The sequence below is a fragment of the Cloeon dipterum genome, chromosome 2, assembly GCF_949628265.1.
Source record: "Cloeon dipterum chromosome 2, ieCloDipt1.1, whole genome shotgun sequence".
In the NCBI taxonomy this organism is placed as follows: domain Eukaryota; kingdom Metazoa; phylum Arthropoda; class Insecta; order Ephemeroptera; family Baetidae; genus Cloeon; species Cloeon dipterum.
In genome coordinates this window covers 18,114,222-18,135,607 of record NC_088787.1, presented here as the reverse complement: position 1 = coordinate 18,135,607, position 21,386 = coordinate 18,114,222, and the positions used below count along the sequence as shown (strand labels likewise).

Genomic DNA, 21,386 nt, shown 5'->3' with positions numbered 1-21,386 from the left:
TTCTTTGCATCCAAATAAAAAGCCAGGAACTGATTGATCTTCCAACATTCATGTATTTTTGAAATTAAAACAATTTATTTACAAAAAAATACTGTTTGCCATATAGCTCGTAACACAGATTCATGGAAAAATCACTTTATTATCAGCTTTCATCGAAGTCGCCTTGTCTTGTGGGTACAATTTGGTAGTCGACATACCACTTCTTAGGTCTATTAATATTATTTAACTGCAAGAATAAAATGATAATCAGAAATTACATTTTTCAGTGTATAATAAGCATACCTTTCTTATGGTAACAAGAATCACTGCAACCACAGTAAGGGCTGCTCCTAGGATAGCTACTGCATCTAAATAATTGGACTTGACTGTATGGCTAACCACAGTCATTCCAGGAGTTTTGTTGTCATCAACTGCTCTTCTAACTGTTGATGACGTGTTTTCACATGGAACATCTGAAAGAAATGATATCATTAAAGCTAGAATGGGATACTTGAAGATAAAGTTATATTAACGTCAAGAGTCCCTATCATATATTGTAATTAAAATCCTAGTTGATATTTCGTGCATTTTAAAATTCAACTTTTTTTAAATTACGTTTAATCTAAATATTGAAAAGGACCATCATCTAATACTTGAAATAATCAACTTTCAAGTTGATAACTTATAGATTTAGTTTTGCACTCATATTGCGTTTAATAAATCTTTTGAACGTGAATTAAGATTCAGTACCTTCGTTGTTCACATTGAGGCACTTGTCAACACAGAGGCCATCACTCAGATTTGCCCCTGTCTTGCATGTTAGGCAGTCATTCTGTTTTGGTCCCTTGCAGCTCTCGCACTTGCTGTGGCAGAGGAGACAAACACCCGCTGAGCTGGGGAAGCAATGCTGTGGGCACTCCTCAAGGCAGGTGCTGCAAAGGACACGCGATTACGATTTCGCCTCTAATTTCTTGTTTCTCCGCAAACCTGTTTAATTTGTAGTTTTTGCAAGAGACACAGTCTGTAGAGTTAGGGCCATAGCACCCGTAATCACTGCACTCGGGGTGGCAATGTTTGGAAATTCCATCGCTCTCGTTGGCTGCTTGCACATTGTCTGTTGTGCTGTTGGGCGCAGCGACAACAGTCTCCAAATTTTCGCTTCCAGCACCAAACATGTCACCAAACGACTGCAAAAGACAACGCGTTGCAAAGTAAAGAAAAATTAAAATTTTCTCCTGTCTCACCTGTTGTCCGTATGGCTGCTGGTAGCTGCTGTAGGTACTTGAAAATTGACTGGAAGCACCTCCAAGGTTTCTTGCTGCCGCCAAGTTGTTCTTCAACCTGATTGGATTGTCCTTAGTGCCGTAAAATATAAGCTGCCACTTTCTCAAGAAGCCTGATAAAACATAAATAGGTAAAATAGAAAAAAATTGAAAACTTTTGTCCATACCTGGCTGGTTAACTTGTCTATTACCGCCATTGATGATCTGTAGAGTCCACCTGCCTTGAGGTCTTTCACCCCAGAAGTGAACGCTAAGGAATGGCCAATCATCAAAGCTGGAACTAACCACGTCCCTTGGTCGTTCAAACAGCAACACAGACGTGGTTCCCATGGGGGAGGTAAGCAAAATGCGTAGATTGCCTCTGGGGAAGAAGCGAAGCGAGAGCTTGCACTGTACATGTTCCAGGTAGCGGATTTCGTTATATGTGTCGGTGCAGCCGTCCACATCCATCTGTGCCTGGAGAATTTGCCCAGAATTGGGTTGAATTTGTCTGGAAAATCATTTAGATAGATTAAAATAAATTCAAATGTGTTATTTATTAGTTAAGGGAAAAATACTGAAAAATTGGGAGGATCAAAACAGTTACAGAAAAAAATCCAATTTACTTGTCTTCGTTCAGCTCTGGAGATTTACAAATATGCTGAGAAGGTACTGTAATCCACTGCTCAGCGAGATCCACCATGGCTCCAGCATCCATCAGCCCATATCCAAATTTATGACTCACTGTAAATGCAAGTAATCATAATATTCAATCATTGCGTCAAGTGCAAGCCGTGAAGCGCGCGGAATGCAACTTTCGTAAAAAAATCACCTTTTCTCTTCACGCCGTTGACGATCCAACCACGTTCACGCTCGAGCGGCTCTGATCTGGAAGTGAGCACCACCAAGTACTGCAAGTCTCTCCAGGTCAAGTTGGGGTTAGCCTCCAAGGCAAGGGCGCAAATGCCCGCGGCAAGCGGTGCCGAAGCGGAGGTGCCTGTTTTAAACAAATCAGTTGCAATTAAGAGCAATTAAAATAACACAACTGCCTTGTTACCTGTGTGCTCCACTGTGCAAATGTGGTCGGCTCTTAAGCGGCCGTCCATGTCCGCGGTCACGACACTCTTGTCGTGGCCAGGTGTGCCCGAGCTGTACGTAGTGGCCAGGGTCGACGAGCACTCCTCCAGATACCAAGGCTTGAACCTGAGGCAATAAAAAATTAGTGCGTGTTTCACCTAAATTGCGGCGTGTTGACCGTGACAACTATTTCGTTATCGCGCACGGTCATGTGAGGAGTGTTTTTTTTATCAAGAACTGGGGCAGAAGGAAGAAAGCATTTTAAAAGCGTGGTGGAGAATAATTGAATTTTTAATTTCGAAAGACGTGGGCAAACAACTCACCCTCCTTGAGTGGCACTGCTAATAGACAGAGTGAAAATGCTGTTTGTGTATCCATCGCAATTGCAAGAGTCGGTGTGACGGCCTCCATTACCCGACGCCCACACAAATATTGATCCCTTTCCATTGCGACCCTGTCAAGAAAAATTATTATCAACCGTGGCCAGTGGCAACAGATAATTGGATAATCTCGACGGATGGTCGCAAAATTAATTGACACTCACCGAGGTTACGCCGTAAATAAAGGCGCGTCTCGCCAGAGGACCGGGTCCATCCACGGTCTTTCCGTCGTCCTCCGGGCCCCAGGAGGCGCTGTAGATGTCGATGTGGGCGGGATTGAGCCCCAGCGCTTTGGCTTCCACAGCGTCATTCACCACTCCATCAAGCATCCGAACTCCTGGAAAGCGAGTCATAATTTTCAAGCAAGTGAAGCTGACGTCAGTACCGCATTCAATGCACTAATTTTATTTAACGCCGAGCGTGACGGACTGCTCTGAGATGGAAAAAAAATGAAAATTTTAATTATTCACCTCCAATGCTGGCGTTGTACGCGATGCCCACGCCACATATATTATTAAAGGCAACACCTGCAACCTCGCCGGCACACCGCGTGCCGTGCTTATTGTCCCCGTTGTCTCGGGGCATGGGGTCAGGATCGTTGTCATTGATGTCTGTGCTGGCTTGCGGGTCCTGCGGGGGAAAACGCACACTTTTACTTTTCCGCGCGCACGACGCACGAGTGGCTTACGTAGTTTTGCGCCAAGTCAGGATGGTTTGTTTGTATGCCGTCATCGAGGATGGAAATCACGACTCCTTTCCCCGTGTAGCCTTTCTGCCACGCTGGCCTCACGTTCATGTCGAAGCCGTCCTTCGCACCACCGTTCTATCAAGGCACAAATGAAATCCAATCATTTGCTATTTTATAAATAAATAGATTTTTATTTGACGAAAATGCATGTTATTTCTGTTCTGTTACTCAATGCAGATTATTAAAGTCTTACAATAATATTTTATTGACCGTTAACCAACGGATGTTTATTTCTAAAAATATGCAGTGCTTTATACATTTAACTTGACTTTCTGTGACCCTAATGCAATATGTGCATTAATGGTAGATAATTATCTTTGAATAAAAATTAATCTAAATTTAGATGCAAGTGCATGGGCACTTAACTCACCATGTACCACTGCTCCTTGAAGAGAGGGTCCGAGCCTGCCCCTCTGTAGAGCGTTTGGAAAGGCGTCGCCACCGCCCTCGATTGCAGACTCGAGCTCGGGTAAAGCGAGTCAAAGGCGCCGTAAGGACTGGTGTAGTCGGAGAGGAAGTCTCGTTTTGTTCTCTTCTTGACATGCTGCTGTTGCACCCAGAGAACCTGCAATGAGGTCACTCGCGTGAAATCCTTTCTTTCACTCGGTGCTCAATAATTATTTCAAATCGTATGCAAACGCAAAACACACGCCTTGCGGAATGCACGAAATTGGCAAAGTTTCGAGGAGAGAAAGATCTCTGTATAGAAAGCTGGCGACGAGGAGAAAGAAAATCGTAAAACATGTAAAAATAAAGACAGCGAGACCACACGCACCTTGGGATTGTTGATCAGAGTTGAGTGGTACGTGGCGTTTGGGTTGATGGACCGTTTGTGGACTCGCGGCTGCTCGAATAAATAGTACCCCTTGAGAGCACCGATCTAGAACAAGGAGAAATCGGAGGTCACTCCACGTACATTTGTCATTGTTGAGTTCTAAGGAGAGGAGAGAGGGTATCGATCCTAGAAATCAACAGAGGGCTGAAAAATTTTAATTGGCTCATTCGTTTAAAGCTGCTGGCCTTGAAAGAAAGGCGAATGTGCACGATACCTCTTCATTAAAAATTATTCAGTGCATTTTAAAATATAAAAGATTTAATTCATCTTGTTTTTTTGTTAATTTATACGAGGGTATAGCCCATTGTAAAAATCCATAATTTGCCAAATAATGTTGCGATTGCACGAGAACGGCAATAAATCTGTAGTACCTGTCCTAGATTTGTGAAGCCGTGGCTGCTTGCTATGGCACTGGCGGATTCATGGCCACTCGGGATGTGCACTGCGTACTGGTTCATGAAGATTTTCGGACTCTCGGCCAGCGCATTGTTGAGGAGCAGCACGCAAGTCAGCACGGTGATCAGCATCTTCGCTTCCCAAAAGCACGCCATCGCTGCAAAAAGTGAGGCAAATCGCGTTTTATTAAAAAAGCGAGAGTCATTCATTGGATTCAGCAGAGATAAAAGCGAAAGTTCCGTCTTGCCGAGAGACGCAACCATAGCTATAGTTATATATCTCACTTTTCTTATTAAACTTTTACGATAAAAATGTGTATTAATTGAAAACTCGAATGCGTATAGACAACGATAGCTATCCACTGTATCGAGCACGCAGGTGAAAATTCATTATCAAAACGACCAAAACTGCAGCAGGCGCTGTACTCGAAAACTTTCTACGTTTAAAACGTTATATTCAAATTCTCATTTGCAGAAGCATGCGTGAAAGGAGTTCAATGAGAACTCGCCAGCATGCGGGTGAAGCCGCACACGACTCAGTGCAATTTATCGAATTGTTTCGACTCGCCATGTGGATGTGGACATAACATTGGCTGCGACTTCATGAAGGCGTAAATGAAAGTCGCGGTAGCTCCGATTTCCCGTCTTTGTCCGTGCTCCACCAATTGGAAGCAGCGAAACCGATCGCAATGGATATATAACAATTACGCTTTCTGTCACAAGTGGCCTAATCGATCGGTGGTAATTGTCAATGCATCACACAGAATTAAATAACACCGGGTTTCATTTTTTGCAATTTCAATCGATTAAGGCGAATCGGGCTGGCATGACGTAAAATGACAGGCAGTTTGGAAAATTTGTCACGCGTCATGCGTATGTTTCTCTCATTTAAATCGTTTAATTATTTGCATGTTGACATGGCTGAAAATATCAAAGCCCAAAAATCATTATAAAATCTTGAATATTCCTTGTTTAAATTCCATTGAACTTTCGAGTTCAAAGGATTATTTTTCCATAAGAAGCCAGAAGAAAATTTGAATGATTTACATGAGGAACGAACAACGAGGTCTATAGTCAATGAGGATGTTCCTGGCAAAAACGAAATAAGGGGAAAACAATTTTGAAAGCGTGCAAGTCGCTGGTAGAAATTCTCGCAAATTACAAAATCACGAAGTCTGTCTATATAGGCCGAATTGACCGAAATATTACACGCACCAATTCATACCCAGTCCTAGATAAAAGGTTTACGCATCAGATATCCTTCAAGGCTGCAATAATTACGAAATAGATCGGAGGAAAACGCTACAAACACCGTAAGTCACGTCCCCAGTAGATAGCTCTCGAATGGCCAGCTGTCTCCTTACTTAATGTGCGTGAAATAATCAGGAAGAACTATTCTTCTCTTTAATCCGCTTGATAACAATCGAGCGCAAGAGAGATATACCGTGTAATTCGCAGATAATGACTCTCTTGCAGAAATCGTAAGAATCAGCAGCAAGAGCCCAAGCTGTTCGCTTAGCTCAAAGTGCAATTTCACTGTTTGGCCTTGTCTGCTGATATTTCCTGTTGCGGCAAACACAAAGACAGCAACAATAGAAGCTGCGTTTGCTAGAAAAAATTTGTCGATCTGTTTCGCAGCAGCCGAAAGAGAGGAAAGGAGACCGCTGCGCGAAGGGCAACAATGCAGAAAGAGCATCGTACGTGTCACTCTCACGCGACTTTTCTGGTTTTACAGGCTCCACCGGCCAAAAAAAGTTGTTTGGCCTTGCTTGCAATAATAAAATCGCGATTAAAGAGCAACTGGTCAAAATTATACTCTGGAAGCAATTTCGAAATTGCCCAGGCGCGAACCTTGACTCATAAAAATTAAAATCGACCGCAGTAATTTACTCTACCAGGAAGACCTGCAAGTGAAACCGAGTGAGGCGAGCGAATCAGTCTAAACTATTCATCAGCCGCAGTTGAAACAAAAGTGACGAAAACCGGTTCACTTGCATAATTTCACACACCTGAATGTGCGGTCGAGCAGTCTGGCTTCTGGCTGGGAAAAAGGTTTTACATCGGTACAGGCTAAAAAATACTCCGATCGGATTCATTCTGCGCAATTCACGCTTATCACCAGGAAATTGAGCAAATACGCACAAATCACGAGTTCTTCTTGACTTCAGTGTTGTTTTTCAAGTAATTTGGACTTCAAACTGTTTGCAATAACAAACGCATTGACCTTTTCTCGTGGTTTCGACGAGGAAAAGGTCCGATTTTTTATCTCTCGGGTATGCTGTGCAAAAATCTCCATTAGTTTCTCTAAACTCGCGCTGCTTGTTTGCAAATTCGGTTCGCGCATTGATTTCGACACAAAAACAAACAATTTAACAAGCGTGCATTTGACATTGTCAGCTGGTTCACTGGGTTTTGCCATTTTGCTTTCTAAAATTATACAACCTTATACAACACGAGCAAGCGAGCAGTGAAAGTATCAATTGGCACGGGGAGCACGCGCGGAGAGCAAAGATGATTTAAACCGCGCGCACTGCTCGCCGGCCAGTCCCTTCTCGTCGGAACTGCCGACCGACGGGCGACGAAGCCATTCTAAAAGGTGTCGTCCGTCGACGAGTGCGATCACTTATACCACTTCTGAAAACCGGCTAAGCCCCTCAGAGCAGATTAGCACTCCATCATCCAGTTTCGCAGATTTATCAGCGCGAAATAATGTAAAGCAGAACGGACTTTGTCGAAACTCAACACTGGTTTCCGAAGCAGGCTGCAGCGCCATTTGGGCTTCTGTTATGTTTCCACTTTGACTGGAAAATTGCGGGATGAAAACTAAGAATACTAACCTGCACCAGCAAAAACCTCAAACACAAATGATTCTTAAAATAATTTTAAATTCGAGTTGTAAGTAATCCAGGGCAGTGGGGTTTTCCTCCCCTTGAACTCGACAAGGATAACATTTTTATCACTTCGTTGCGCAGTTTTGTGTCAGCAGCAAAGAAAAAAGTGGCAATGAGATCAAAATTTTTAATTTTTCTCAAAGCAGGTCACGGACTTGCAATTTCTAAATATTTGTGTGATAAAGGTAATGACGGAAATAACCATTATTAAAAACATTCTTTATCTAGAATTCTCTACTCAATTCGTGCCTGTGACGTGAAAACAAAGCATTAACATCTACGCGATAGAACTCGAAATAAACGAGCTGTAACAACTGCTCTTGACGTCTTTGCGAAATACGTGCTGAAACAACGAGCGTTCGCGTGCCTTTTGTAAATGCAGCACTAGTTAAAATATTATCGGTTCAAAATTAATCTGGGCATTAGCACCCACGATGAAACAGTTTGGCAATTTGTAAGAAAAAACATAATCTCCAGTGCGTGCAGTGGCCGTTTTAAGTAATTTTCCACGTTAGAACATCCGCTGATGACGAATCATATTTTATGGAAGATCCACGTAGAAAATTATTTTAATGTTCTTTTTGGCATTGTCGGAAATCTGTTACCTTCGCAAGCACTAAAATTTTAGGAAATTCTGTGTGGTTAAGCCATCAGCAAAAACTAGTCCTGCTGAAAAATAATGCGGCATGCTGCGAGTTCGTTGAACCTAATAATTATGATGATGCTTCCGCTGCAAACAAAGTGATTCATGCAGCACGATCGAATTTTCAAATTTGAAACGGTTCATTTTCTTTAAAATATCGACGTGATGCTTGAATTTTAAGTTTTTTCCATTGTAAATTTGGATTAAGAAAATTCAAAAGTTTTTTTATTCTTGAAACAAAAAAAAATACACCCATTCATTACTCGGCACAGTAAAATTGAGGTTACTCCAGCTCATGCTCACGAGACCGAAAAATAATCGCAATATACGTTGCAAAAAGTGTGCGTGCGTGAAATTCGGATTGAATACGTAACGCGGCAAATTCGCAAGAAACTCACAACTGATTAAAAAAGCATTAGCAAGCGTCGATAAAAGGGCAAACACGTATTACGCGTGACCACCGAGTTTCCTTTCCAGATACACCTATCCGAGAGTGAAATTTTGCATTGCAGAAACGAATAGACAAATATATGTGTCACGTAGAAGAGTGTTGTGTGCGAGTGGCGAGGAAAAACAAGCATGCTGCACAGCATCGTAATTATCCGACCAAGTGGCGAAAATTCTCATGCAAGAAACAGCAGCGGAAACGGATAACGAACAAGTAAATATATATGTTTGAAAGCTTTCCAAAACAGCAGGCTTATTGCTAGCTGCATTGTTCCCTAAACTGACAATAGACGAAGTAAATAAATGCATACTCATGAATTGTATGGCTTTTGAGCCAAGGGCAGCGCTGTCTTTCGCAGGAATTGGAAAATTATTGTTACTCGCCCACAGCCATTGGGCAAACTTCACATGCAGCTGCAAAAGCTTCAACACGACGGCACACTTTGCGAGAAATTCTAATCAATTTGAAACCCGAGACGTGCACTCCAAGGGGATAATTGCCTGCTCTAGGTTGTTTTGCTTTGAATCGTGTGATTTCTACGTCCAGAGAGCGTTCAACCAGAGATTAAAATCTCTGCTTCAATAACGAGGCAACAGCAGATAATTATTCTGGTTGGCAATTAGAAAACATTTTAGAGAAAAGAAAAAATTATGTACAAAAGCTGGTACTATTTGAAAATTTAAATTCAAAAAAATGAAAAAGCATTCGTTATGCAACAACTGCAACATTTAAATATCGGAAACAATTATATTGTTGTCAAATTTCTCTGGAATAACACTTGCATTCAGATTATTCGTAACAAATAAATTGTTATTGTTATGTTATGTACTAAAAAGATAAACATAGAACAAATTGTTATTTGAAAAAATTGACCGGTTTTTTATTTATTTTTTTTCTAATTTTTTACGTTGCGTCGAAAGGAGTAAATAATAATTTTCATTGCATGGTTGACACTACATTTGTATGGTACTTTGCTCTAATTTTTCATCAAGATAATAACTTGTTTTGTTTTGGTTGAGGCGGTGCACAGAGGAAACTGTGCCACCTAGAAAAACACTAAAGACATCCTTTGCAGCAATGAAGCCGCAAAAAGACATTTTCGAAAGCGGAAATGGTTTGATGATTCCCTCGTGGCAAATGAACCAATTAAGTTGAAAATTGAATTTTAACAGCTTCATTTTTCAAGTCGGTCCAATAACATGGAGACCGTGGCCCTGTCTGGTTCTGGTAAGCAATAAAAATCACTAAAGAGAGACGAACTTGACACTGTTTAGCGAAATACCGAGGGAGGTGGGATACCAGGATGAAAAATCGAACTGATCCAATTAAAAGTGGCCAAGGTTGCCAGCAGCCGTTCAAGCATTTCAGCAATTAATTAATAATAATTGAAAAGGGTTGACGGATGTACTCGCTGAAAACGCCGACCGTAAAGACACGTTAAGAGAACAAAAAAACTTGACTGCTGCTGGACAAATGTGTTTGAAATGGCACAAATAAATAATTCCACCGTTGGATTTCTGTGCCAAGGCTGCACTCTCACTTTCGAGGAGCGCCTTGAAGGTAGGCAACCTGAAAGGTGCGAGGCACTGCAAAGAAAGGGGTATGTCCCCTCGTACCGACCTTGCAGGATGTTAGGGCTGCGCTAGGGCTGGATCGCCTGCTTCTGCTGCCCTGAGAACATCTAGAGGTGGCCCGGACTTGTAAAACTTTCAACGCCCAGCGCCCATATCACATATGCTGCGGTCCTGGCTCTCAACTTGACCGACCACTCCAGACTTCGACTGCTCCCTCCGCTCTAATATCATTCACTTCACTCGCCTTAGCTTTTGCTTTGCAGCTGTAGCAGCGAGTCGTGGACGGACTGGCCGCAGTAGTACGCCTGCGCAAATGCAGAGGTCACCCCTGCCTGCCTGCCTTACAGCCGAACAAATACATAAAATGTGGTCGTGAACACTGCACCTGTGCACGTCAGCATTATGACCGCTCGTCATGATAGTAAAATAATTATTAAGACATGACGTTAGTAAAAGTAATCAGGACCAGGGGATAAGAGCAAAAATAGTTGGAAGGAAGAAAGGCCTGTCTCATGAGATATATAATTTTACAACTTGTATCTTTTGTCTCCCTTTTATTTGTCAAAATCATTTATAGCAATTAAATAAAGAGAAAACTTTTTTATTAACTCCTTAATATTTTATCTTAAGTTGTGAAGATTAATTTATTTGAAAAACTACAAAATTATAAGTGCTAGTCAAAATAAAATATTATGGATTACTTGGAATTGTAAAAAAGTATTAAAATCGTACTGAATAATAAAAATGCGCAATTTATTCCTATTAAATCACAGCAGATCCAAATTACCTCTGATAACTGTTGAGAATGTTAAGGTTAATTTGTTATAATAAATACACCATAAATTCATAGAATGAAGCTTGTAAGAAGCGTATCTAAATCCTTTTTCAATTTTACCTTCATTAACATTTAGGCTGTCTAAATTCCATTTAAAACTTACAACAACTTGGATTGATAATCTTGGAAAAGTAGAAAGTGTAGTAGTGTAGCAATAATTTTCGCTGATATACCAAAATGAATCGCAGTTGAATGAATCTGTCGCAAGATATATTATTCAGTTCACGCACTTTGATTAAAAGCTAACAACCTTGAGCTGCAAGTATTGAGAGGTCAATGATAGAATAATAATGACACTAACATATAAGTCTAAATAAGACGTTTTGTAACATTTTATTTTTTTAAGATTTCCCTGCTTCGTCATCTAGGATTACAATTTTTCAATTGCGTTCTGCACACACATGTACAACACGTGAATCTGTCACATTATATGAATGTCCAAATAAATAGACAGGATGACTCTTCATTTGAAGATCGACCAGAGTGTGCAGGGCAAGTTTACTTCTTGTTGACGAAGTCCTCTCCCTTCTGAATGTTCTTCTTCAACTCAGGGATGGCTTTTTCCAGAAGACCAGCTTCAAAAGAGGACAGCTTGCCGAATCCAAGGTTCTTCTGGATTCCATTAGGCTGAATAAAAAATTTCGATAAATTAGCTTAGGAATTCAACTTTCCTCAAATATTCTTACTCCAAGCAAGACGGGGGTGGCAAAGTATTTGGATTCGGTGACATTCGACCTGACGTATGTGCACTCAACAACATTGGGCTCGCCCTTGAGGGCCTTGATCAAGGAGAAAGTGAAGCGGGCTCCAGCATAAGCCATGGAGAGGGTGGCAGAGCCAGTTCCGGCCTTGGCCTTGACCACCTCAGTACCCGCCTCCTGCAAAGCGAATTTCATTAACTCAGCTCATGGCAATATGCAAAAATCATGCCTGGATTCTCTCAGTGAGCGCCTTGAGCTTGTCCTCTGGGAACTCGACGCTGGGCTTGGCCTGAGAAATCAGGGGAATGATGGTCACTCCCGAGTGGCCACCAATGACGGGAATGTTGACTTGAGAGGGGTCCAAGTTCTGCAAATAAGTAAGGATATAAGGTTAAATTTTTTCTCTTGCTCAAACTTCAAACCTTGGCTTCAGCGATGAAGGCGTTGGCGCGGACAACATCCAGGGTGGAGATGCCGAAGATCCTGTTGGGATCGTACACGCCAGCCTTGATCAAAACCTCGGAGGCAATGGGCACGGTGCTGTTGACTGGGTTGGAGATGATTCCCACCTAATGGCGTGTTTTCTATAACCTGCTTTCTAACAATTTTTCTCTCTCACCAGAGCTTTGGGGCAAACTTCGGCAATAGCCTGAGCAAGGTCGCGGACAATGGAGGCGTTGGTGTTGAACAGGTCATCACGGGTCATGCCAGGCTTCCTGGGCACACCAGCGGGGATGATGACTATGTCCATGCCTTTGAGGGCATTCTGGGAATTTTAATTGATCATCTGCTTTTCACATTAAACAATTCAGCATTACCCTGAGCTCATTAGGTCCATTGTGTCCCTTAACAGACGACCTCGAGTCAATGTGGCTCAGGTCAGCAGCAACTCCTGGAGTGTTGACAATATCGTACAGGGACAGCTGGGTGACCAGAGGTGACTGTTTCAGCAGCAAGGACAGGGGCTGTCCAATACCACCGCTGGCGCCACACACAGCCACTTTGGCATTTTTCTGGGAAAAAAATATCATGCAATGAGGACAGTTTAAACGTGTATAAGAATCGAATAAGAATAAACATTCAAATGAATAACATATTTTTGGTTATCGAAAGATATTAAGCTAAAAGCATTCAATTCGAACGTGATGTAATAATTATTTATGTTTGAAATATAATGCAGCTTGATTATCAACGTTAATAGAGGTCAAAATGACATGATGATAAAAAAAGCAGACCGTTGACAAAATCCTGAGTGCAAAAAGCTGACCAAAATATGACCAGATTGTACCACTGACCTTACACACACGTGTGGCTGTTACAAAAGGTTATACGTACAAAAATGTACAAATAAGGGCTTTTTCACTTATGTACACTATAAATTGTGGCATGTGACATTTTTTCAATGAAAATTAATCAGGCCGAAGAAAATAAAGGCTGATATCAAGGTATTCCGCAATTTTAACACACAAAAACGAGGACAATTCGTAACGGGGTATCTATACAAGTCTAAATTACCGCGGAGGAGGTGCTGAAACTCCTGGACAGGGAGGTGATCACTCTGGAACAGGTGAACATTCTCGTTTTTAGGCTCGAGCTGCACGCAAAATGGGTTATAAACTCGGCTCTTTTCGACCTGCGGACAACCGACGCAACCTTTGTCCTGTGCGAAGTGAAGGAGGCGAAAATTGGGTCACAGCAGCACCCTCCGAACAAACCAGCAGCAGACTCTAGTCGGAAAGGGCAAGAAAAGACAAGCACGAACGGTTCGTCGGGTTACTTCGGCTCTTTCCGCTCGTGCGAGGATCAGTCGATTCAAAGAGGTTGTTGTGATCGTCATATTTTTCTCACAGATTTCGACCACTTTTTAATTTGAACGTCTGCTTGTGTGCTGCCCCTCACTAATTGAAACCCAGAAATGGACCGGTAAGAGATGATCTGTGCTGCTCTTCCGAGACATTTGCACTTGATTTAATTATTGCTATATTAGATGGTGCTGACCGTCAGTTATCTATCTTACGAAATTTCTTTCATGCTGCCTTGATTTCCCGTGTTGAAAACCGCTCATCCGCATTGACAGGTAGGATGTGGTGTGGAACTCTCACCTTCTGAGGCGGCGAAAGTGTGGCGGATCAGTCTCAATCGGAGCTGAGCTTTTGAATCGGAATTCGAAATTTTACGGCCGAGAAATGGTTTCAGCCGAACCAAGTATTTTATCTGGATTGGCAGCGACTCTGGGTTGCTCAGAGCCAGCGTTGAAGCTCCTGCTGTCTTTGGTCGTTGGTGGGTTCTTATATTAAATCTCATCTTAAATTCAATGAGTCATCAATAAAATTTGTCTGTTTTATCGTTTACAGGCTATCCAATCGCGTTCGTTCACCGTAAGACAATGTATGGGAAAAATGCAAATTTGCAACATTTCTTCTTCATGTTGTGTGGAGTTGCAATTGGCGTGTACAACTACAGTAATAAATTAATTAGCATTGTTTGTTATGACGCTAATTTTGCCTTATGTACAGAATTTGGAGTTGGCCATTCCATAGCTGCTGTTGTTACAACATACGTCTTGTTGAAAGTTTTTGGCGGAACTACTGCTGGAGTTGTTATCTGTTTTTTGTTCAACATGGGATATTTAGTGATAGGTAAAATTACACTATAGAAGTGTTGCTGTTTTATATAATTACTATATATTATGTAGTCTTAAAAAATATACAGTTAAAAAATTCAAAAACATCAAAAAAGGCGAGATCGCGCCGTCATTTCATAGGGTTGCCAAACCAGATTGAAATCAATGTTGGCAGATTGATATTTTGTCATCAATCATGATATGATTGTTTCATATAATTGTAACATTTTGTCTTTTTAGGATATTTCTACACTGGCACGGAGACATATGACATAAAATGGAGCATGCCCCACTGCGTCTTGACCCTTCGTTTGATTGGGTTGGCATTTGACGTGTATGATGGCCATAGAAGTCCTGTGAGTAATATACATTATTCATTAAGACAGAAAATACCCCGTAACCTCAAGTTAAATCACTGTCACTGATAATAACTGTTTTCATTCATACGCAATCCTTATCTGCCCCAATTAAAAATACATACTGTACGCTTATAAGTTAATGAATTATTTTTAGGAAGCTCTTTCAAAGGATCAAAAAATCACTGCCATCAACAGAGTGCCATCTTTGTTGGAAATAGCAGGGTACACCTATTTCCCTGCTTCGTACATGGTCGGCCCTCAATTTCCAATGACCAGGTACTTGGGCATGATCAACGGTACTTTGAAACCAAAGGTAACGCAAATATTCGTCCTTGCCAGTTGATCTCACCTGTGCATATTTTCCAGGACCAAGAAAAACCTGCCTGCATGGTTCCTGGTCTGCTGCGCGGATTAGGCGGATTTGTTTACTTGGGCATTTACCAAATTGGAAACATTTACTACAAAGACGATTACCTCTTAACAGAAGCATTTGCGGTAATATTAATAATTGACCTCTTCACAACATAATTTTTTTCTACAAGTGGCTAACGCCCCTTGGGCAAATCAGCAAAAAACAGTCCGGGGCTGGATCTCATGTCACGCGAACTGAAAAAGTTCCTCGGCGAGTATCTCCTAATGTGCTCAAGATAACTGAAAAAGCATAAAACCTTGCCTGGGATCGGATCTCAGGTCGAGGAGAAGGTCGTTGGGGTATCCTGGGTAAAAGTCCAATCAAAGACCTTGTTGAAGAGGGCTCGTGGTCGACGATCGGACGAGCGGCCGAATTAAGAAAAACATTTTTTGCGTGTGAGCATCACTATCCTCGTGACGGGCAAAAACGGAAAATAAATCATTTTAATTTTTGTAAAGGCACGAAAAATCTGAAAATTAGTTTCCAGACCGGCGGCGGTTCTACGCGTGTGATGAAACAGGTGGGAACCCATTATGGGTCTCCGTTTGGAAAAAATGGCGAATTTGTTATTTCCCATGTTATCTATTTGGGGAAAGTGCAATAATCACGCTTTTCAAACTTCAAAATCTATCTAGTCCAAGGAATATGATCGGATTTGCTCAAATTTGTTCTCAAAATGAACCTAGATAAATTTCGCGTGTGTCTAATTTTTTCGCAATCGCGAGATACGGCGACCGGAAGTCGGAAGTTGTCGAAAAAAACGCAAATTTCCACTACTGTAAAAATAAACAGAGTTAAAAGTTGATAAGATTTTCCTTAGAGTTGCTCCATGCATAATGCCTAGCTCAGGTGGCTAGGTGGCATATTCGGGAAAACTCCAGGTCATAGTGAAAATTTTTATTTTGAAAATTTCGATAGTTTAAATAATTTTCAAAAAAAAATGCGAAGTAATTCGAAAAGTAGTCCGATTTTTTAAAACCGTGCTCAGGCGGACATGCCCCACCAAGGGGCATTGATTTGTCCCGGGATGGGTACCGTCCAGCCCATAGGACCCCGCCTGGGCCCCAAAAACCACTGTTGGCAATGTCACAAATCACGTTTTTATAACTTCCCTGACTCCCGATTTACATTTTTTACGATTAATAACTCGGCTCTTATGAGCAATTTGTTTATGGACCGGAATTGTAATTTTTTTGGCTCAGAGGAGAACTTGTACTGTTGTGTTGTTATTTATAATCCAAGGCCAGGGTTATAATTTTTGCAACTTAAGGGATGCCCTTTGCCGGCAGGGTCGTGATACCAAGTCTAAATTTTCCGCTAAGCCATGCAGTGCAATTTTTCGTGAAAAATAAATGTTTTTTGAAAGGAATGCACTGCGATCAATGCAGAAGCCCGCATAATATTGCGCATCTCTAGATTTTCACCTGGATTTTCGGTTTTCCAGATTCTCCCATTTTGGAAAAGAGCTCTGCAAATGGGCGTCTGGGGCAAGATCATGATGTACAAGTACATCTCTTGCTGGATGATCACAGAAGGCGTGTGCATTTCATCAGGTAAAAAATCTTCTTCATTTCCTATAAAGTATCACTTTTAATTAACTGAATTGACCAGGTCTCACATACAATGGTGAGGATGAGTATGGCAAAGTCAGGTGGAATGGATGTGCAAACGTGAGACTGAGAGTCTATGAGGGCGCTGTCAAGTTCGGACACCTCATCGATTCCTTCAACACCAACACCAATAATTGGGTTTTGCAGTGCGTACATCAGATTAGTCTGTGCCACTAGGGTTTGATCTTACTTTTTGTTCAGGTACATTTACAAAAGGCTCAAGTTCATGAACAACCGCTACATTAGCCAAGGCACAACCCTCTTGTTCCTTGCCTTGTGGCATGGCTTGCATTCTGGCTACTACATGTGCTTTATGTTGGAATTCATCATCATGAAAGTGGAAAAGGAGGTTTGTAGAGTGGAGAAAAAATTAATTTTCATAATCCATGTGATTCAAGATTCTCAAAAACTTGCATTTCCTGGTAAAACGCTCTGCATTGCAAAAACCTTCAGTTGAAGTGACACTGGTTTTATAAATTAAAATAGGTTTTAATTATATTTATATGGGGTTTCTCATTCATTGTCTTATTTGGGGCATTTTATATGAAATTTTGAAAAAAATGTGGAATAACCATGAGCGGTGTTCTTTAGCACACTAAAGAACTGGCGTTATAATGCATCGTTCCTCGCTAAGTTTAAAAAATATCGGTTGTAAGATTGTATTATTTTTTTTAATAATAAAATGATTTCACCATATTTACTTTCACTGGGGAACAACTGAGAAAGAACAGCTAAAAAAAGTTTAAAAACAATAGTATCACACGCTCTCATTCTGTTCGCCTTGTTTTCCAAAAAAATTTAATTCATGCGTATTCAGTATAAATTTTAAATTTTTCTGCACTTTGCTTAAAGTGGAATGATAGTGATTTTTTTATTTTAAAAAATGAAATTTCATGTAAAGTTAACCCTAATCGACCTATTTTTTCCATGTACATCTGACCAAAAGTGCCCCAAAATCCAATTTTTCGAATTTTACCGGTTACGCCCTCTTTTTTTAGCATTGGAAATTAATTGCTTCCGGGGTGAAAAAAATTATGAAAATTTAATAGTGAGAAGATAAAAAATAGTGCTTATGAGTCTTGAAATAAATTTTTTATTTTTTCAAAAATTGCAGATTTTAAAAGGGGTCTGTGTTTGGCTACATTAAAATTCACTAATTCATAGTAGCGTTAAATACTGCCTAAATTCAGAGAGCTGATTAAATTTCCAGTTTTCCCTAACTCAGCAAAATTTTCTCAAATATAAAATTTTTGAAAAAAATTCGTCTGAAAATTTCAGATGTCCGTTAAAGAACGTTTAAAATTTTTTTGGGAAAAATTAAAATACCCAAAATTATGTTAATTTATTCAAGAATCATCTCAGAAAAAATGTTTCTTTCATTTTAATAATTTTAATGATTTTCAGAGGCAAACTCGGACCCTTATGGCTATCAGAGACTGCGTATAACATAAATAAATTTTTTATTGATTTTCAAGGACAGATTCATTGGCTACCATGTGCGAAAATTTCTAATTTTTCTGATAATGAAAACGTAATTAAAATTATAAATGAGTTGCGCGCCGGCCACCTTCTGTAATGCAACCAGAAGCGATGGCGTGAAACGCCCCCCTCTGTTGGCCAGCAGCGCTGGGCGCTGACCAATCAGATTGTTTTTGCCAATTTACTCCGAAATTTACAGTGCTACACTATGTTTTCTCACATGATTTGGAATCCTCTCATCGAGATCTATCGGACAGCCAGAGTCTTTTTTTGGGGAAATGCGGAATTTCAGAGAAAATCGTCATTACACAATTCTGTTGAAAATTCTCCATTTAAAACAATGCTAAGTTTGAGGCCGATTTTCTCGAAAATTTACAGTGCTGCCTATGTATTTTTTTAGCTGTACATGATTTTTAGGACCCAATCTGTATGCGTTTTAAAGGATTTTGCGGGGAAATTCACTATCATTCCTCTTTAAAACGTTTAGTCAAACAGGCATACAAATATTATTGAATATTTTAGATTCCCTCGTTTCTGGTTCAAAAACTTAAGAGTGCTATTTTTACAGGTTGAGTTGATCTTTGCTGCAAGAAAAGATTGGACCGAAGCCATCAGCAAGCCAGGAGTTTGGCACGTCTTGTGGGTGGTGCGGAAAATCTATCTGATCGTGTTCATGGGCTACTGCATGGTTCCGTTTGTTCTGCTCAAGTCTCACAAATGGTCTGTTGCCTTTAGTGCTGTGTATTGGATGGGGCACGTGTTCTTTTTGCCTTGGTTCTTCTTTGGCCATTTGGTTGTTAAAGCTTTGAGACCTCCAAGGGTCAAAGAAAGCAAGAAAGAGTGAAATTTCACTTCAAGTGCAGTGAATGGCTTTTGGAAAACACAATTCAAACCGTGATTCGCTGCAAAATGATGTGGGAAATAAAAATGCAACAATTTAGTCACTCTGATCGCATAATAATTTTGTCACTTGTTTTTAACTGAGGAAGACGCCAATTTTGCCAAAATGAGTAATAGTTTGTGTGTGCATGAGAACCTTCTAGTAGTTGTTCGAGAGTGACAGTTTAGTCAGTGCCGCACTGCAACATGCCTATAAAAAGCATTTTAAAGCGGTGCGTTTTTCGTCCATCTTGTTATTAATATCTGCTCTTGTAACTGATGCAAGTTGCCAAAAATGTCATTTTTCTCTAGCGATTCAGCTACGTCATGACTACCATGTGAAGCAAAATTGCTTGCTTGCTGATGCTCCATTTTAGGGTTGGCACAACCATAATAGAATTCCCACAAGTCTTATTTGCCCAAAATACCTAACAGCCTTTTTTCCATCTTATTACTTCAAAGTCAAAGTAATCGTGAATCTAGTTATTGAAAAGAACCAACTCATTTGAGTAGAGTTTTGTAAACTATTCAACGAGCTGTAAAATTCTTGATATTGCTGTTGATGCAACTGACTTGCAAAGTTGTTAAAAACCCCCCTTCTACTAAACAAATTTTAGAACGTTGCATTGAAAATGACCTCTCAGTTTTAGTGTTGAAAAATTTAGAAACATAGATTTTGCAAGCATGATTCGATCTATTGTATTAGTTCCAATAGGCAATTTGATGTTGCTATTTCAAATAGATATTATGCTGTGCAGTTGTATATTATGAGATGTATTAGATTTCGCAAAGAAATTTATACGCAGGATTGAAATTACAATACGTGAGAAGCCTGTGCAATAATAAACTTGCAATCCCTTATCTCTAATTATTTATGTTTTTTATTATGACAAACATCTCAAGTTTTATAAAGGATTGATCCTGCCAACTGCTTGTTTGCCAATGCATGAACTCATCCCTTAGGATTCGGTTGAAGCCAAAATTGGCCAAGCAATAAGGAGCACTGTAAATTTCTGAGAAAAGTGGCTGCAAAGTTAGCGTGCTTTTCAAATGGATAGAGGACTGTTTCCTTATTTGAAATCCTATTTTATTTCACAACAAGAGATTTTTCAAAGGTTTCATTCGCTGTTGAACAGATGGCGACGAGAGGAATCGAAATCTACCAAGAAAATAGTAGTCAAGCGCTGTCAATTTTGGAGAATATTTGAATTTTTTCAATTAAGGTCCTTATTAGTGCAAGTTATATTAACTATTCAATGTGGCTATTATAGTTAGTGTGAACGTGAAAAATATTTTTGGCGGACAGAAATAAATTTGACGCCAACTAATTTCAGGTCTTTCGCCTTGCGTTAGTCTCCTATACAAAAATATATTATAATTTATTCTGTAAAATATTGAAAATTATAAGCGATATAGGAACGAAAATATTTTTGGTCGCGACCGTAAGGCCTCTCATTAACTAAAGAACATCATTCCTTCCCTTCGGGGATGCTGTATTGATCATTGAAAAGCCTCTCCTTATTATGGCGCAGCCTAGCGACCCATCAGCCACAAAGCTTGTATCCCCCCCCCTTGGTCTCCTTTTTGTCCGATTCATGTGAAGGTTATAAGCTCATAATATGGTTCCAGTCTTTCCATATAATATGCGACCTTTGCATAGACTGCAGGGTGCACCTTATTGTCTTTTATTCATTGGAATCCTGCTCATGCTTTTATGAAAAAGTTTGGTTGTGGAATGCGCGTGCTGCTTTTATTTATTTGGGGAATGAGAGGGGTCACCGCAATTTGGGGGAAGGAAGGGTTGATATGAAGAAGACCGATAAAATCAGATGAAGAACATGGTTGAAGTATTGGTTTACAGATGAAATCCGATCGGATACCAATTAATAAGTACCAGAACTGAAATTGTTTTACAATAATAAATGATGACGAATTATTTTTGGTTTAACGACCCACGCCAGCACCTTGTCAGCACCGAGTGGCTGAGACGGGTGAAAACTGAATTCTTATTTTAAAATAATTTTTCTGCTGTTAAACAATAATGGAAAATTACAATCATTCAAACTGCCGACAATTGTCAGCTCCCAACAAAGAGCAGGATCGCGCTCCTATAGCGTTACATTATTACATTTATGAAATACAAAACTTATTTATTTTTTACGCACAGTATGACACCGAATTCTGACACAACTTTATTTTTTGTGACTTTGAAGATTTCCAAGTATAACAAATCATTTAGAAAGTAATACTGATATA

The 21,386-nt window shown here is 40.3% G+C and overlaps 3 protein-coding genes across 4 annotated transcripts; 1 reads left to right on the top strand and 2 right to left on the bottom strand.

Annotated features, from left to right (window-relative positions):
* Positions 1–29: 29 nt before the first annotated feature.
* Positions 30–10,485, bottom strand: LOC135936473 (furin-like protease 2). 2 transcript variants are annotated; one of them, XM_065479297.1, is made up of 17 exons: positions 10,279–10,485; positions 4,653–4,834; positions 4,222–4,326; positions 3,817–4,011; positions 3,387–3,521; positions 3,169–3,328; positions 2,863–3,035; positions 2,642–2,772; positions 2,299–2,444; positions 2,074–2,238; positions 1,868–1,985; positions 1,430–1,752; positions 1,224–1,375; positions 967–1,166; positions 730–911; positions 283–452; positions 30–226 (listed from the first exon to the last, which is right to left on the bottom strand). In XM_065479297.1, the coding sequence occupies exons 2-17, from the start codon at positions 4,830–4,832 to the stop codon at positions 143–145; spliced, it is 2,619 nt and encodes an 872-aa protein (XP_065335369.1). In that variant the 5' UTR covers positions 4,833–4,834; positions 10,279–10,485; the 3' UTR covers positions 30–142. The 2 variants fall into 2 exon arrangements, with proteins under 2 accessions (XP_065335369.1, XP_065335368.1); XM_065479296.1 differs by lacking the exon at positions 10,279–10,485 and adding an exon at positions 8,969–8,987.
* Positions 10,486–11,371: 886 nt separating this feature from the next.
* Positions 11,372–13,552, bottom strand: Mdh2 (malate dehydrogenase 2). The gene is made up of 8 exons (XM_065481714.1): positions 13,422–13,552; positions 13,284–13,362; positions 12,587–12,781; positions 12,388–12,534; positions 12,191–12,337; positions 11,998–12,135; positions 11,754–11,945; positions 11,372–11,694 (listed from the first exon to the last, which is right to left on the bottom strand). Exons 2-8 carry the CDS (start codon positions 13,341–13,343, stop codon positions 11,566–11,568), a joined length of 1,008 nt encoding a protein of 335 aa, XP_065337786.1. The 5' UTR covers positions 13,344–13,362; positions 13,422–13,552; the 3' UTR covers positions 11,372–11,565.
* A 3-nt stretch (positions 13,553–13,555) lies between these two features.
* Positions 13,556–19,998, top strand: nes (nessy). Its single transcript, XM_065481712.1, has 11 exons — positions 13,556–13,691; positions 13,846–14,048; positions 14,123–14,230; positions 14,285–14,407; positions 14,632–14,747; positions 14,905–15,063; positions 15,117–15,245; positions 16,607–16,715; positions 16,774–16,918; positions 16,974–17,121; positions 18,820–19,998. The coding sequence occupies exons 2-11, from the start codon at positions 13,955–13,957 to the stop codon at positions 19,093–19,095; spliced, it is 1,407 nt and encodes a 468-aa protein (XP_065337784.1). The 5' UTR covers positions 13,556–13,691; positions 13,846–13,954; the 3' UTR covers positions 19,096–19,998.
* Positions 19,999–21,386: the final 1,388 nt, after the last annotated feature.